We start from the raw sequence: 13,773 nt of genomic DNA, 5'->3' as shown, positions 1-13,773 counted from the left end.
AGCTCTTATTGCAAGAATAGGGAAGGAGTAAAGCCCCTGACAACACATCATGGCCACCGTCTCTAACACGCACTAACACAGTTCACACAAGGAATCTTCAAAAACATCCATCACACATTACAACCTTTGATCTAGATTGCACAGCAGGATCAGAACTTCGAGAAAGAAGCCTAGCAAGTGGAAGCATCTCAGCAATCTCAGCGTTAGGCACCTCTAGCCTCATTCTCCATCTACCCATAGAAGAGATCATGCTACCAAGATGACCAGTCATGACTCTCTGGAACAAGCTACCTGTTTCCCTTCCAGCAGTGCTTCGATCTCGGGAGCCAGGCAACACATACTCCCCTTGTAGTTCATATTTGCTACTGCTTTGTTCCAAGATTGCTCTTTCGACAGTGATCTATACCAGAGAAGTATTAACCAGCAAAAACATGAATATCAACCACAGTTATTTATACCAGATAAGTATTAACCAGCGAAAAACATGAATGTCAACCATTTTACTCCATTTACATAAACCTCTGAAACAATATAAAAATATAAATAATTTTTAGTCCCCCTGTTATGCAACATGAAACAGTTAAACAGTCAACCAAAGATACAGCCAATCAATGCATATTCACGACAAAACAATTGAATGATTAATCCTTATTTCCTTGACCCAAACAAGGATGAAAACTAGCAAAGAAGAACCTCTGTCTCATATGCAGTTATCTTAAAAAATGACGAAGTCATGAACTCAAAATGACTTATGCTTCTGAGAACCATTTGTTGCCTACTCTAGATCAATCTCCTGCATATTTGATAGAAGTTTCTAATAAGTGAAAAGAAAATTTATACCATCTCTAACCAAATTATTAGGAGAAAACTCACAATTGACCACAACTTAGTATTTTCAGAATCTGATACAAGGTAAAGCATGTCCACAGTATCGTAACGCCTGGTCGATAGTATTATTTGAACACATGAGAAAAAGTCTAAACTTAGTCCCATGTTCTGATGGGAAAGGATATAATAGTCATTATAATAATCAAGGAGGGGTCTCGCCAGTGGTTTATTGGACCACTACATTGGAAAAATACCCACTGCCCCTAACCAAAATAGGCCCCATATAAATACCTCAGCATAACCCATTTTTGGTCAATTTCTCCTATTATTCTTTTTGCTCTTGGATTCCTTCCAATTTCATCAACTCTGTTCTCTAGAGTTCAGGATAACTCGACAATTGGAAGGTTTTAGCCAAGGCACACCTTGTCTATCCTAACAACACTACTCGTATTGTAGGTCTCTACCTAATCAATTAGTCTGTCTGGGCTATCCTAACGACGCTACTCATTTTGCAAGTTAATACAAAGAGCATTGTCCTTCACATACCTGGACTTTCTGTGTGCCTCCTGTAATGGGCTAGTGTAACAGCAACATTTTGCTTCATTAAGGCATTTTTATGTTACACATGTAACAATAGTTATTTCTCATTACTTGCTTTGAAAACATAAATGCAACATCATAAACTATTAGTACCTAAAATCTCAGGCAAAAATCATATGGAATTTAAAATCAAACATAATAGAATCGACATGAACAAGAAAAGGAAAGCTAGAAAAGAAAGAGATGAAGTACAAGCCTGGCAAAAGTATCAACACAAACATCTCTATTTTCTCTCAGATTAGTGCATGGTTAAAATTTAGATAAGTGGTGCAAATGGACTTCTGAAGAAAATAAGTACCCTTCAAGCCATTCAAAATAGAGTTTGCCAACAATATTATGATATCTTAAATTGAACATAGAACACGAAAATAACTGCAAAAGTACATTGCAATGTAATAAATGATACATACAATACTCAAAAAGTAAACCTCAGAAGAGACAAGATATTACTTAATCTGAAATAGATAGGGGGAAGGTACTTACCACATCCCCACTCCATCTGGCAGCCACATCCAGAGCTTCCCCCAAAACACCACTGAATTTTGGCCGGAGAACAGAGAGCACACCATGGCCCCTTCTTTTCTGAAAGTTCAACTGAAGTTCTGCCTGAAAAGGAGACAAAGGAAACAAAATAAATTTAAGCTTAAAAACGGACAAAGAATACTTGATAAAGCAGCTCACTTATTTCAATGTTTATTATGTTATCCAAGACAGAATCGTACCTCTTACAGCTACAAGCATTATGTTCATCTACTGTTCAAAACTCTAATTTAAATGGAAATGCACAGTGATAGATTAAGTTGCTCAGAGCATACAGCAATCGTCCAATCTCAAAATTCTTTGAGGCAATTATATATTTAGCCAATTTCAATAACATATTACCAATAAACAGAACAAAACATCATAAATAAAGCTTTAATCAAATATGCAGTCCATTCAGCCAACCAAATGGCTGAATCAACCAGTTGACTGAGCACGCTTGAAACAGAAGATAAGAGTAGATGCAAAGCCATCACTAAGTAAGGAGATGAGGGAAATCGTTTAAACAAATTTCACACTTCCAGAGCAGGAGATCAGGATAACTTTGAGTAGTCTAATAAGAAGTTTACTCTTGAAATTGCTCCACGAAGTGAGGCTAGCTCCAGCTCATCCAGCGGCAAATGGCGTACCTAGTTGCACAGAGAAGACACATTTTGTACCAATCAGGAGGAAAGAAGTATAATAAAAAGGTCTAGAGGAAATGGGCAGAGAGTAAGAAGCAAACTAAGTCATTCCCAAAAAAAAAAAAAAAAAAAGAGCAAGGATGGAAGGACCTCCAAGTTAGCTGAATGTAGTGGTTGATAATATGCATTAGCTTTCAGGTGACCTTTCTGCAGAGAAAAAGACAGCAACTTTCCAGCTAGATTCTCTTCAGAAGTTGATCGCAGAGGCCCTACCAGTTCTATTGCGAGACTTTCATCTGGTCTACCAGTAGCGTCCAACTGCATCACCAAATAAACAGAGGTGATGCTGGAACGATATGTGTTTGGGCCTCAGATACAGAGAAGCAAGCAGTAACTACTGATGTCCTCACTTATGTGATGAGAATATAGTTGTAATCATAGTTCAATGACACAAGTATGCGAAATTTTTCATGAGCTACAGAGAAGTGTAAAAAGTTCAAGTGACACTTGCAGAGATTTTCGTGATAGGAAGAAATGCTAGTTATTTTGTGCTCACCATGCAACCCTTTATAGAACAAGAAAGCTGAACAAACTTATGAGGACATGGTAATTGCTAACTTTAGCTTCCCAGCATCTTGCACCATAAAAGAATATAAATGACTATCCTAACAGGAAAATCAGATTGAAGATGCAATAATCTCAGCCGGAAACATTTCTATTTTTTCTGGCTCCCCCGTGGAGAACAGCTAAAGTCATCCTCCAGTTCCTTGAGCTAGTAGATAAATGTATCAGCAACGCATTTTAGACATGAGTTACCAGGCCCAAATGAATACAACATCTTTTAATGATTAATGAAAAGGAAACAACTAGTTAGAGGGGAGAGAGCTGTGAGGAAAACCTTGATACCCTTAGATGTTATGTTCAACACTCCAGCTAACTGAGGAGCCAGCATCAATTGATTAAGTTTTAGACCTGAGATTGAGACCTCGCCGGAAATACTCTTTGTATCTTCATCACCCATCAAGGGCAGTCTTAAATTCTCATCAGGCTGGAGGACTTGGCTGTCAATGCTGTAGCAATTCTTGTTAACCTTCCCTTGAAACTTAATTCTTCCTGTTGCTTTCAGATGCACGGGCCTCAGAGAATCGAAAGAATAGGAAGAAACAAAGTTGAAAAATTCAAAATTGCGCATCCGTAGATCCAATTCAACTCCTTCCACTGAGAAAGGCATGGTAACTACTTCACCACACTCTCTCCAGTTTAACCAGTTTTCATCAGGATATGAAGTTAAAACTTTCATATACAATTCAAAAGCAGCAGATGAAGAATTGACACAAATATGATCAGGTGAAATTATGACATCTCCACGAGCATCAGAAAGTGATCCCTCTGCTCTTGGTGCGATCCATTTGATATCAAATCTCCTATATTCATAAAAATATATGAACAAGCTTCTCCAGAGAAAATTTAGTTCATGGAAACAACTGACTCCACAACATTTAGAAAACATAGCAAGATATCTTACGGTCTTAACAATGAGCCAGAAACTTTTGTTTCTCCATTCAGATCTCCTAATTTAAGGGGCATCGTTTGAAGATAACCAGGTATATATCGATGCATAATTTTATCGAAACATAAGTTGCCTGAAAAGTTCACATCCATTGCCGTGTCATCAACCTCACCCTACAATGATAGGCCAACAAACACCAGATTAAACTCACAATACGAAAAACACGGGCTTTATGTAAGATCACAAAAATGGTCGAAATTGTATCTTCTGAGTTGATATCATATGACAGAGAACTGATCTGCATAAGACCCTAATGTATTCAATTATAAGCCTACAGGTCAACTACATATCCTACATAAATAAAGAAAATCTGGTTCAAGCATTTAAATTTCACCTAGAAGACTCTCAAATACTGGTTCAACATAAATGCCTGTCTATCACACTGCACCATGTGGTCACAGCTGAATGGTTGTAACAGAATTAATACATCATTTTCATTGATGAATTGATAGTCATTGAAGTCCTGGAAACTAGAGTTCAATTATATAGGATGAAGTAGCAGAACTAACCTGGGGTTGCAAATCAAGATTCCTCTAAATATAATTCTAAAGGTGATAATATAAGAATTCCATGGTATAAAGAACTGAATTTACTGATGCAGGTTATTTATGTTTACAGTCAACTATACTGTCTTCTAGGAAAATAAGCACCTCAGGACAAATCCAAGCATTCCCCGCTCCACGTATTTCACCACCATCAACAAGTGTAGCTCTGATTCCATACAAGTCAGCAACCTACCATGCACAAGCAGGAAAATTAGCATATGGGTAGGAAAAGGAATAAAAACTCAGGCTACCTGTGAATTATGGATTATTTTTAAATAATTACTCACACAATTATCAGTGTTAAAGGTAAAGTTGGCAGACACATAAGATAATGGAACATGGTCAATAGCTGCCACAGCACCAGCCTCTTTATTATTCATCATTGCCTCATATGCCGCTGATTGAGGAGTATTAGCAGACAAATGAATAAGTTTCCTTGAGACCAATGCACTCCCCACAAACACAGGAGCATCCAATGGGCCTTGACAATTAAATACTGCTGTTACTGATCCCGCCAACTGAATGAATCGAGGTAGAATTGATGTGAAGAAGAATAACAAGGACAACCTCATCAAAATGATACTTGAGATAAATAAACCAAGAAGAAAGTTAGGGTAAAATCCACTTCGCAAACCTATCAACAAGCCAAGTACATGATTTTCACAAAATCAGGAGAAAGACCTTCAAGGATGCAAGGAAAACTTACATAAAAAACACCACACAGAAATGTCTCTTAAAATTTTGCATGTCTATGTATGTGCGAGGGCACGTCTACATGCATGAGATTGAACTATGAGTTCAAGGGTTTTCTCGGTTTTGGCAACTTGTTGAATTTGTCAGTTATGCATCATCCATTGCAGATATGCCAGATTTGTGGTGGTCTAATTGGTAGCAATGTTCAAGAAACAGTACCGGACACGCCTGCATGCATGAGATTGAACTCTATGCTGAAGTGTTTTCTCGGGTTTTGGCAACTTGGCTGAATTTGTCAGTTATGCGTCATCCTTGGCAGATATGCCAGATTTGTGGTGGTCTAATTGGTAGCAATGTTCAAGTAACAGTAGTTAGGTTTGTAGTGATCAAGAACATGGTTTAGATAGGTCAAAGAAACTGGTGCTCTGTGTACTTGATGCAGGAAACAGTGGTACAATGATTGCCTATGCCAATAGAGGTTGATTTATAAAGTATCTAGTAACCCTGCAGGCATGGTTCTGGTGCTCATTTTTACAGACTCAAAATCACCTCCAACTGACTAGAGGATAGATGATTTTCAACATTCTGAAATAATAAATAAATATACTTCTCTAAGATTTACATGAAGGATGGAGTAAATGCAACCTAAAGTTACCATGCAGATCTAGAATTTTTTTAAGGGTCTAACGCCAAATCCAACCACTAAAAAGCTCAGAGCATAACTTATATCTTCAGCTATATATGCAGTTAACAATATCATCTGAATCATATACTTCATAAAAGATATCAAAGCTTTTGGTGTAATATGAAAATTAAGTACCCAGAACCAAAGTACTAGTAGTTATTTTAATAATTTAAATTAGTGGTTTGTGCAAAGAATCTGGTATTTTTCATGATAAAAGCACAGGAAAAGAAAAATCACAGCAAGAACTAATTCTGAAATTTAATCATCCAGGGAAAGGAGATGTATACCGGAAATAACAAGGGCTTCATCTTGAATGTTTTCATCAAGGCATTCACTTCTACCGATGGAACCTGAGATACCAGCCTCAGAATATCAACAACTAAACTAAAATTGGATTAGTGAGAGGGAGGGGAAGAAAGAGAGAGACTGTGTAGAAGTCCTTGTCACACATTAAATTTAAAAGCTAATGATTCCACAAACTACAAGAACATCCAACGACATTAATACTTTCCACATATCATTAGTTTTCCATTCAAATATTTCCACATTCAAAATCATCATTTTTCATAAATCAAGGAGATTGAAATCCTCTATTTCTGCTTTACCTAACTTCTAAATAGGTTAGTTCAATTCAATTGAATAACTCAAAAGCAAGAATAGAACAATAGATAAAACAAAATTTATCCCTGTACGTTAAGTAAACTTTTAGCTTCTAATAATTTATTCATTGATTTTTTTCCCCCAGAAACAGGAACTTAGACTTAAACTGTCGGACCACAAACTTTAAGGTTGGCCCTAGGACTAATGACGGTTAATTCATTATTGACATTAACAGAGTGGTAACAGAAGAAAACTCCTAAAATTCAAAAGGAGCTGCTTTGCACAACTCTTGTTCAACACCAAACCTGTTATACTTCTCTGAAGGGATGTAAAGCAACACTCCCATGAATCGGTTAGATGATAAAAGGACCTAAAGCCAAATCTGGAGACATTATTGCAACAAATTCACAGCAGAAATATATTGGCATTCCAAATTGATGTCACGAACCGCAAACAACTCACTTCCAAGTCTGGAAGTAAACATTCTTGCATCATAATATTTACTAGGTAACTAGTTCATTTTAGTTTTCAAAATTTAAGAGAAGGGCATGAGAAAGGAGGGAAGCACATAAGAAGCACTAAAGAAAATGCACATGATAACACTTGGTTCCAAATGGAAATCCATGAGATGGATAACAATGCTTGTGGAGGCAAAAGCATGGATATACCTGGCACATTAGGTGATACTCTCCTTCCTCCGGATCAATGCCAAAATCCCCAGATGCTTCTAAAGGAATATCACCAAACCAGCCCCTGGCATTGTGCAAAAATATTCGCTGGGCACGAAAAAACAAACTTGCAGACATATCCTGTACACAAAGGAGCTATACCGCTTAAAAGTGCCTTGGAAACCACAGTGCAAGTATTAAACTATATACAACCTTAAAGAACGAATGAAAACCAACTTATACTCTTACAAAGTGCTAACTGTTACACTACTAGCACATTCTAACTAGACTCACTAGGTCGCCTTTTACTCTTACAAGAATCAGTCCTATGTCCTTCAAATTGTCAAGCCATATATTAATTAAACTAGTATATCCTTCAAGAACGCACTTCACAACTATCTTCAACATGACCAAGAAAGATAGTTGGCCATGCAACTGCCTGCAAGTGGAGTAACTTTTCATTTGTCTTGACCACCACTCAATAATATGGCATAGCTTTAATGATTTTCAATAATGTGAGAACTGATTAAGGAGAACCGGTAGAGAATTCAATCAAGCAACGACAGATAATAAAAGGTCAGCATAAAACAGTTGTTACAAAGACATACAGAAAACCATGACGGAGCATCATATATGTGAAAGGCCAGCCCAGTTACATCTAGCTGCCCGTGAAAATTAGGAAAAGTTTCTCCCTTGGACATGCATATGTGAACCTGTTAGCAGAAAAGTTTAATGTCAAGATTCATCAGACAATAAGATTCGTGGTGGAAATACTTTGCACTCTCTGGAAACAATAATCTATTGGACCAGTAGGACGAATTGAAAAGGGCATGATAAAACCAAAAAAATAAAGAAAAAGGAGGCTCTCAGAAGAATTAATATTTACATTTTGTCAAGAAGTTGAGTAAACAAATGTAATCCTAGTACTCTTCAGAAATGATGTTCAGGAGACAAACTTAAGGGCAATGCTATAGTAATCTTTCCTTTTAAGGGGTCTCAAGCATCTATACAGCAATAATTATTTTGTATAACAAACCAAAAAATAATAGCACAGTATTGGATGTCATGATATGAGCTTTCATACAAATATTCAAGAACACTAGAAATTAGGAATCAGATGCCCAGCACACAAATAAAATGATCTCAGGTGCAGTTTATTATACACTTTTAAAAAAAACATGGAACCAAGATACCATGTGCTCTTCACAGCATTGCAAAATAAAATGAATTTGAATCAAGAGACTAGCCCTTAGGAAGTAAATTTCAACGTCATCCAACTCGAACAAAATGATCCAACCTCCTAGACAATTACAGTGGAAAAATATCCAGCACTGACGACGATGTTTGGTTGGTGGTCCAGTCATGCCCCAAATTCGTAGTGATTGCTATAGAATAAAATATTCTTCCCAACTTTTGTACATCCATGAAATCAATTCCTTAGGGAGACACCTCAATTCTCTGGAAGCGTTTTTATCACTAAAAGTAGCCAAGTATCTCAAGAATATGCTTGCCATTCGATACTGAAGATGTGGTGCGGAATCCCACAGGTACAACCAACGTTTTTCATTGACTTGGATAAGCATCTAGAAAGCTATTATATATGTCAATGAATGACTGAAACTACATTTACATCCTACATATAGATGGAACTGAGTCCATCATAGTTTTATTGGGAAACTTATTATAAAACCCCTATATCCTTAAATCCTTTGTATGTGATTGACCAAAGCCCATGAACTTTCCTAGTGCTTTAGGTGTGTCCAATATTTGTTCTTTAAGCACCACATTTTACCTCAACTGGAATCAGAGTATTCTGGCAAATGGCAACCAGGTCAAACAAAATCTTCTCATCTGAAAAGGGACCATGTAAAGAAGCTCCAGACTAGTTTGATCAGGTCTCTTGAGCTTTCCAGCAGATACAGCCCTTAAGGTAGAGTTCTTAGCTTCACCACAACTAACCATAATGCTACTGATGTAAACAACTCTAGAATCAAATGTTTCATATTAACTAAAAGTATAAGAAAGTGGTACAACTTTGTTTGTCCACAGAAACTGAAGAAGAATTTATGAGATCCTTGAAATTACAGCAATATTCCTGGGTACTTACATGCAAAATGGAAAAACAATGAATTTTTAAGACATATTTTTGGGATTGAAATTCACAAAAGGACAAAGTTTTCAACTTGCAAGATCACTCTCAATTGCAGTGGAAAGACCCATCTCATGTAAGTGCATGCATTTTGCAGGAAAACTATGAAGTAAGAGAGGTACCTCGCCACTAGCTCTTCCTTTAGACCATGTAATTGGAAGGTCTACAATCCTCTCAAAAAGCTATAAAAGAAAGAAATAGAATCTTAAGCATATCTAAATTAAGTTGGAGAAAGCATATGTGGCTTACAAATGAAGAAAACTGTTGACGTTCTCCATGTACTTTACCGGGACAAAGAGATTTGATATTTTCAAATTCGCATGCCATTTCTGCTCGATGATATCAACATAAACATCCGAGGACAACCACCCACCATCTTCAGAAATCATCCCTGATCTCCACATCTTACAGTTTCCACTAAGCTGCACATGGACACGTCCATAGTGATTTTGAAACTTCACATGTCCAGTAGCAACTTCCATTTCTCTATAAAAGGAAAAATTATTCAAATAAGACATGCATATGCATGAATTATCCATATTTCAGCACAGCAAACACAATTATCTATCAAATAGTTGTTCACAAAATCCTTTTCCAGAGAAAGTAATATTGATGGAAGAACACAAGTAGGACAACTATGTAGATGGAACTTGAGACCTTTGAAAGCTTTCACAAAAAGGAATAGTTTCTGACAAGCAAAACCAAGCAGCATATATTACAGAAACATTAAGGTATTTGTAATCAGCATCAATGTTCAATCTACAAAGAAGAAACAGAGACAAACTAGCAGATCAAGGACGTGAAAAGCAAGGGAGAGACCCTACAGATGTACCAGAACTGAATAAAATTGAAACTTATCAGTACCACCAGTAAAACTACCTTGGTTCTGTATCACCATATGCAAGCAGCATCAATGTACCACCTTTAAAATGCACAGAGTCAAGGACAACAGGAATCATTTTATCTATGCCTGAAGTATTTTCTTCACCGCTCTCATCAACTAGTTCTTTGGATATATCCTCAACTCCTACACCAATCTCAGACTTCAGCCTTCGCAAAGGATTTACAAGTAAACAAGACAATGCCTCACTGAAGTTCTTAAAGGCAGAGGATAAACCTGATTGTGGGCTCGAGGGCGATAAACTTTCCAAATGATTCACCGAGCTTGAAGGTTCAAGCTCCATCAGACTAGAACTACTAGAGGCATGGACACCTTGACTATCCAAAATATCATCATGAGCATTCTTCACCTCCTCGACCAATCTAATAGTTTCATTCCTTGCATTTGTGTTAATGATATCATCACCTTCCAGATATTGACTACTTGTGGGACCAGTGCTGGTGCCTCTCGGTCCTACAGCATTGCCTTCTGATGAAAATTTATTATTGAAGTTGGTAGATTTAGTAATTCTAGCCAAAGTAAAAAGAAAAGGATCGTGTAAGATACTAGAGTCAGTTTTGGATTCGTTCTCCACCTCCAAGATCACCTTGTTTGTCAATACACCCTCAGTAACTTCAATTTTTCTATCATCAACATTATAATCAACCTTCACATCCTGATGATCAGCACTTGCATCTCTTTCAGAGTTGGAGCTGGCTGCATCAGCACTGCTTTGCATTGGAGAAGTCTCCAAGTTCGGAGCATCAAATCCTGCAGAACCCTTACTAGAATTGCTAGACTTCCCCAGCCATTGCCCTTGGAAATATAAATGAGCTGCAGATGCACTACGCTCAAGAAGTCTTCTTTTAGAAGCAATGCCTACCATAGATGAATCTCTTCCATTGTTCTTCCTCTTGAACTTATGCCTCTTAGACCCTAGCATAATTCTGGACCACATGCTACTTTCTGCAGAGGAAATTTTTGCACCAAATGATCTCTCTAAATCTGCATGCTTCAAATCATACTCTGCACCAGCATCCATGCAATGATGATCTCCCCATTGCACTTTCTGGTCCATATAATGGAATGGGTCAGGAGTTCCCAACCTTGTGGGGAGACTCGTACTCTCCTTCAAATGATCAGGCAGAACACAGTTGCACTCAGAAATGACATAACCTTTTTCAGCAGATTCTCTAGCAGCCTTCCTCCCTTGATATTCTCCGAGTTCTTGTACGATAATCAATTCCTTCTTCAGTGGACAAGTGCCTCTGGGGAATGCCTTCTGAATAGGGTATCCCCAACCAAGTGTAGCTCTTTTTTTGTGCTACCAACAAACTTGGGTTGGACAAAACAGCATCAATCACAACTTTTCCCCTCCTCAGGCTGGCAAAAGGACGAATTCGTAGCTTGATAGTTGGAACCTCGCCACAAGAGAACTCTTCACTGTGAGGCCCAATTGAGCAAGACTCCAATGTAATGCTTAAAGGTGAAATTCTTCGAACCTTACCAAAATCAAGTTCTCGCTGAATATGACCACTCAGTAGTGTACAAATGGAAGGCAAGAGATTGACTTCAATATAAACTTTTGCTTTTGACTGCCCATACCAAACCAATAAACACACCCCAGATATCACGGTACAAAAGACAGAGCACCTGAAGAGAAATAACCCCTCTTCCCATACTGGAGTCATATATTTGACCAAAGTCTTGCTGCGTACAATGGGCTCTTTGACAGAATTGATCATCCAACCACTCCGGAGTTCCAGCTTCTTCCATAATAACTCAACATTTTTCTCGCAGAAGTGCATAAATTTGTTGCCATGGAAGATCCATTCATGCTTCTTTGCACATTTACATGATAGAAAATCCGAACCCTTTTTGGAGGGTTTTAATTTAACTCCCCTGAGGTAAGCATTCTCGCCCCTTTTTCTTCTTCCAAAAACAGTGCACTTAAGTGGGGCCCCAAGAAATGGACTGTGAAGTTCAACACTCATTATCTCCAATTAATGCACTCAACTTGTTTTGCAACTCATTTACAGGGGACCAAGAGCATGCCCTTAGTCCCCCGACCCAACCAAAACTTTAAACTAAGAATGTTACAATTCAAAGCCAGCACAAGAGCAATCTAAACCTGAAAATCATGTGAAAGAAACCCATTAAAGAATCTTTCCAAGTCAAAATTTCCATCATTAATAACCAAACACACTTTTTTAATTGTAAAAATGCCAGAGTATAAACAACTTGTTATATATATTAAAAATAAATTTCATTAAGCAGGGATGGATATTACAAGGAATAGGACCAGAAATCCTCAAAAGCACATCAACAAGTTTCCTCAAGAGTACAAATTAACACAAAGAAGCCAACTCAAAACTAAATTTCAGCCCCCCCACAATATTACTCTTGGATTCTTCCAACACGTCCATACACACTCAAAAAAAATCACTTTACCTTCCTGCTATCATATCAAATATAAATGGACACAAGAAATTATCCGTGGCAACTCAACTTAAAACCCACCTTTCAAAATCCAAAATCTGGAAACTCTTTCTACAATAAGCAAGCCCGAGTAAAATGTCTAGAACCCCGTCACCCTGCAGCTCCCCAACACTTCACGACAGCTCAAGAACACAAATATCTAGAAAACCCAGATTGAGACATAAAGAAAGGATAATACTGCACATCTCTATAACTATGAATCACACCATGACCACAAGCATATGTGCTTTCTTGTTCTCTTAGTTTGTGCGTCCATCTGTTATAAAAGCATACTAACCTGTACGCAATGACGAATACACCATTCAACACGAAAACGACATTATGATGAACAGAAAAGCGTTGGTCTATGTGCCTACGCGAATGTTACGAGTCTTCGGAGATTGCTTGGCGAATTGAATTTTACTTCGACTTCTAATGGAGAAAGAAAAGAGAAAAGGAAAGATTGATAGTGGTTGACCAAAATACCAGTGGCGTAACGATGCGTAATGACAATCATAGCCTCATGATCCATGGAGGAGACACGCGAAGAATGTGGATCAACCATAAAAAATGGGGGAAAAAAAATAAAAAAGAGGAAAGAAACTTTTCCCGCAAAGAGAATAGAAGAGATTGAATAGATCTCTTTCAAGTTGATGAGGAATTAAATAAAATAAAAGAAACTGAAATTAAATTTCTGTAGACTTCCTTTTCTATTTTTCTTCTCCTTCACTGAAAAAGTAATTATAAGTATAAATTACAACGAATTCCTCTTAAATTTATTATAATTATAAATATTTTCTCATTATTTGAAAATTTATAAATACACTATAACAAATACTTCTCATAATAATCCATTGCGAAAGTTAAACCTTTTATTCTCTATTATGGCAGTTATTTGTTAGCCAGTAGTTAAT

The 13,773-nt window shown here is 37.3% G+C and overlaps 1 protein-coding gene across 1 annotated transcript in view; it reads right to left on the bottom strand.

Annotated features, from left to right (window-relative positions):
* The window catches only part of LOC105164797, a 19,419-nt gene extending 5,971 nt beyond the window's left edge, over positions 1-13,448 (bottom strand). Inside the window, 17 exon segments of the mRNA XM_011083569.2 lie at positions 125-400; positions 1,912-2,034; positions 2,538-2,597; positions 2,742-2,909; positions 3,490-4,015; positions 4,117-4,274; positions 4,812-4,895; positions 4,994-5,224; positions 6,372-6,434; positions 7,353-7,493; positions 7,961-8,065; positions 9,624-9,683; positions 9,789-9,987; positions 10,381-10,528; positions 10,619-11,580; positions 11,582-12,512; positions 13,158-13,448. Coding sequence (XP_011081871.1) covers positions 125-400; positions 1,912-2,034; positions 2,538-2,597; positions 2,742-2,909; positions 3,490-4,015; positions 4,117-4,274; positions 4,812-4,895; positions 4,994-5,224; positions 6,372-6,434; positions 7,353-7,493; positions 7,961-8,065; positions 9,624-9,683; positions 9,789-9,987; positions 10,381-10,528; positions 10,619-11,580; positions 11,582-12,375 — 4,098 coding nt within the window. The 5' untranslated portion in view covers positions 12,376-12,512; positions 13,158-13,448.

This window comes from Sesamum indicum, linkage group LG6 (genome assembly GCF_000512975.1).
Source record: "Sesamum indicum cultivar Zhongzhi No. 13 linkage group LG6, S_indicum_v1.0, whole genome shotgun sequence".
Classification (NCBI taxonomy): domain Eukaryota; kingdom Viridiplantae; phylum Streptophyta; class Magnoliopsida; order Lamiales; family Pedaliaceae; genus Sesamum; species Sesamum indicum.
Note: the sequence above shows the minus strand (reverse complement) of the source record. Positions and strands in the feature narration are given on the sequence as shown.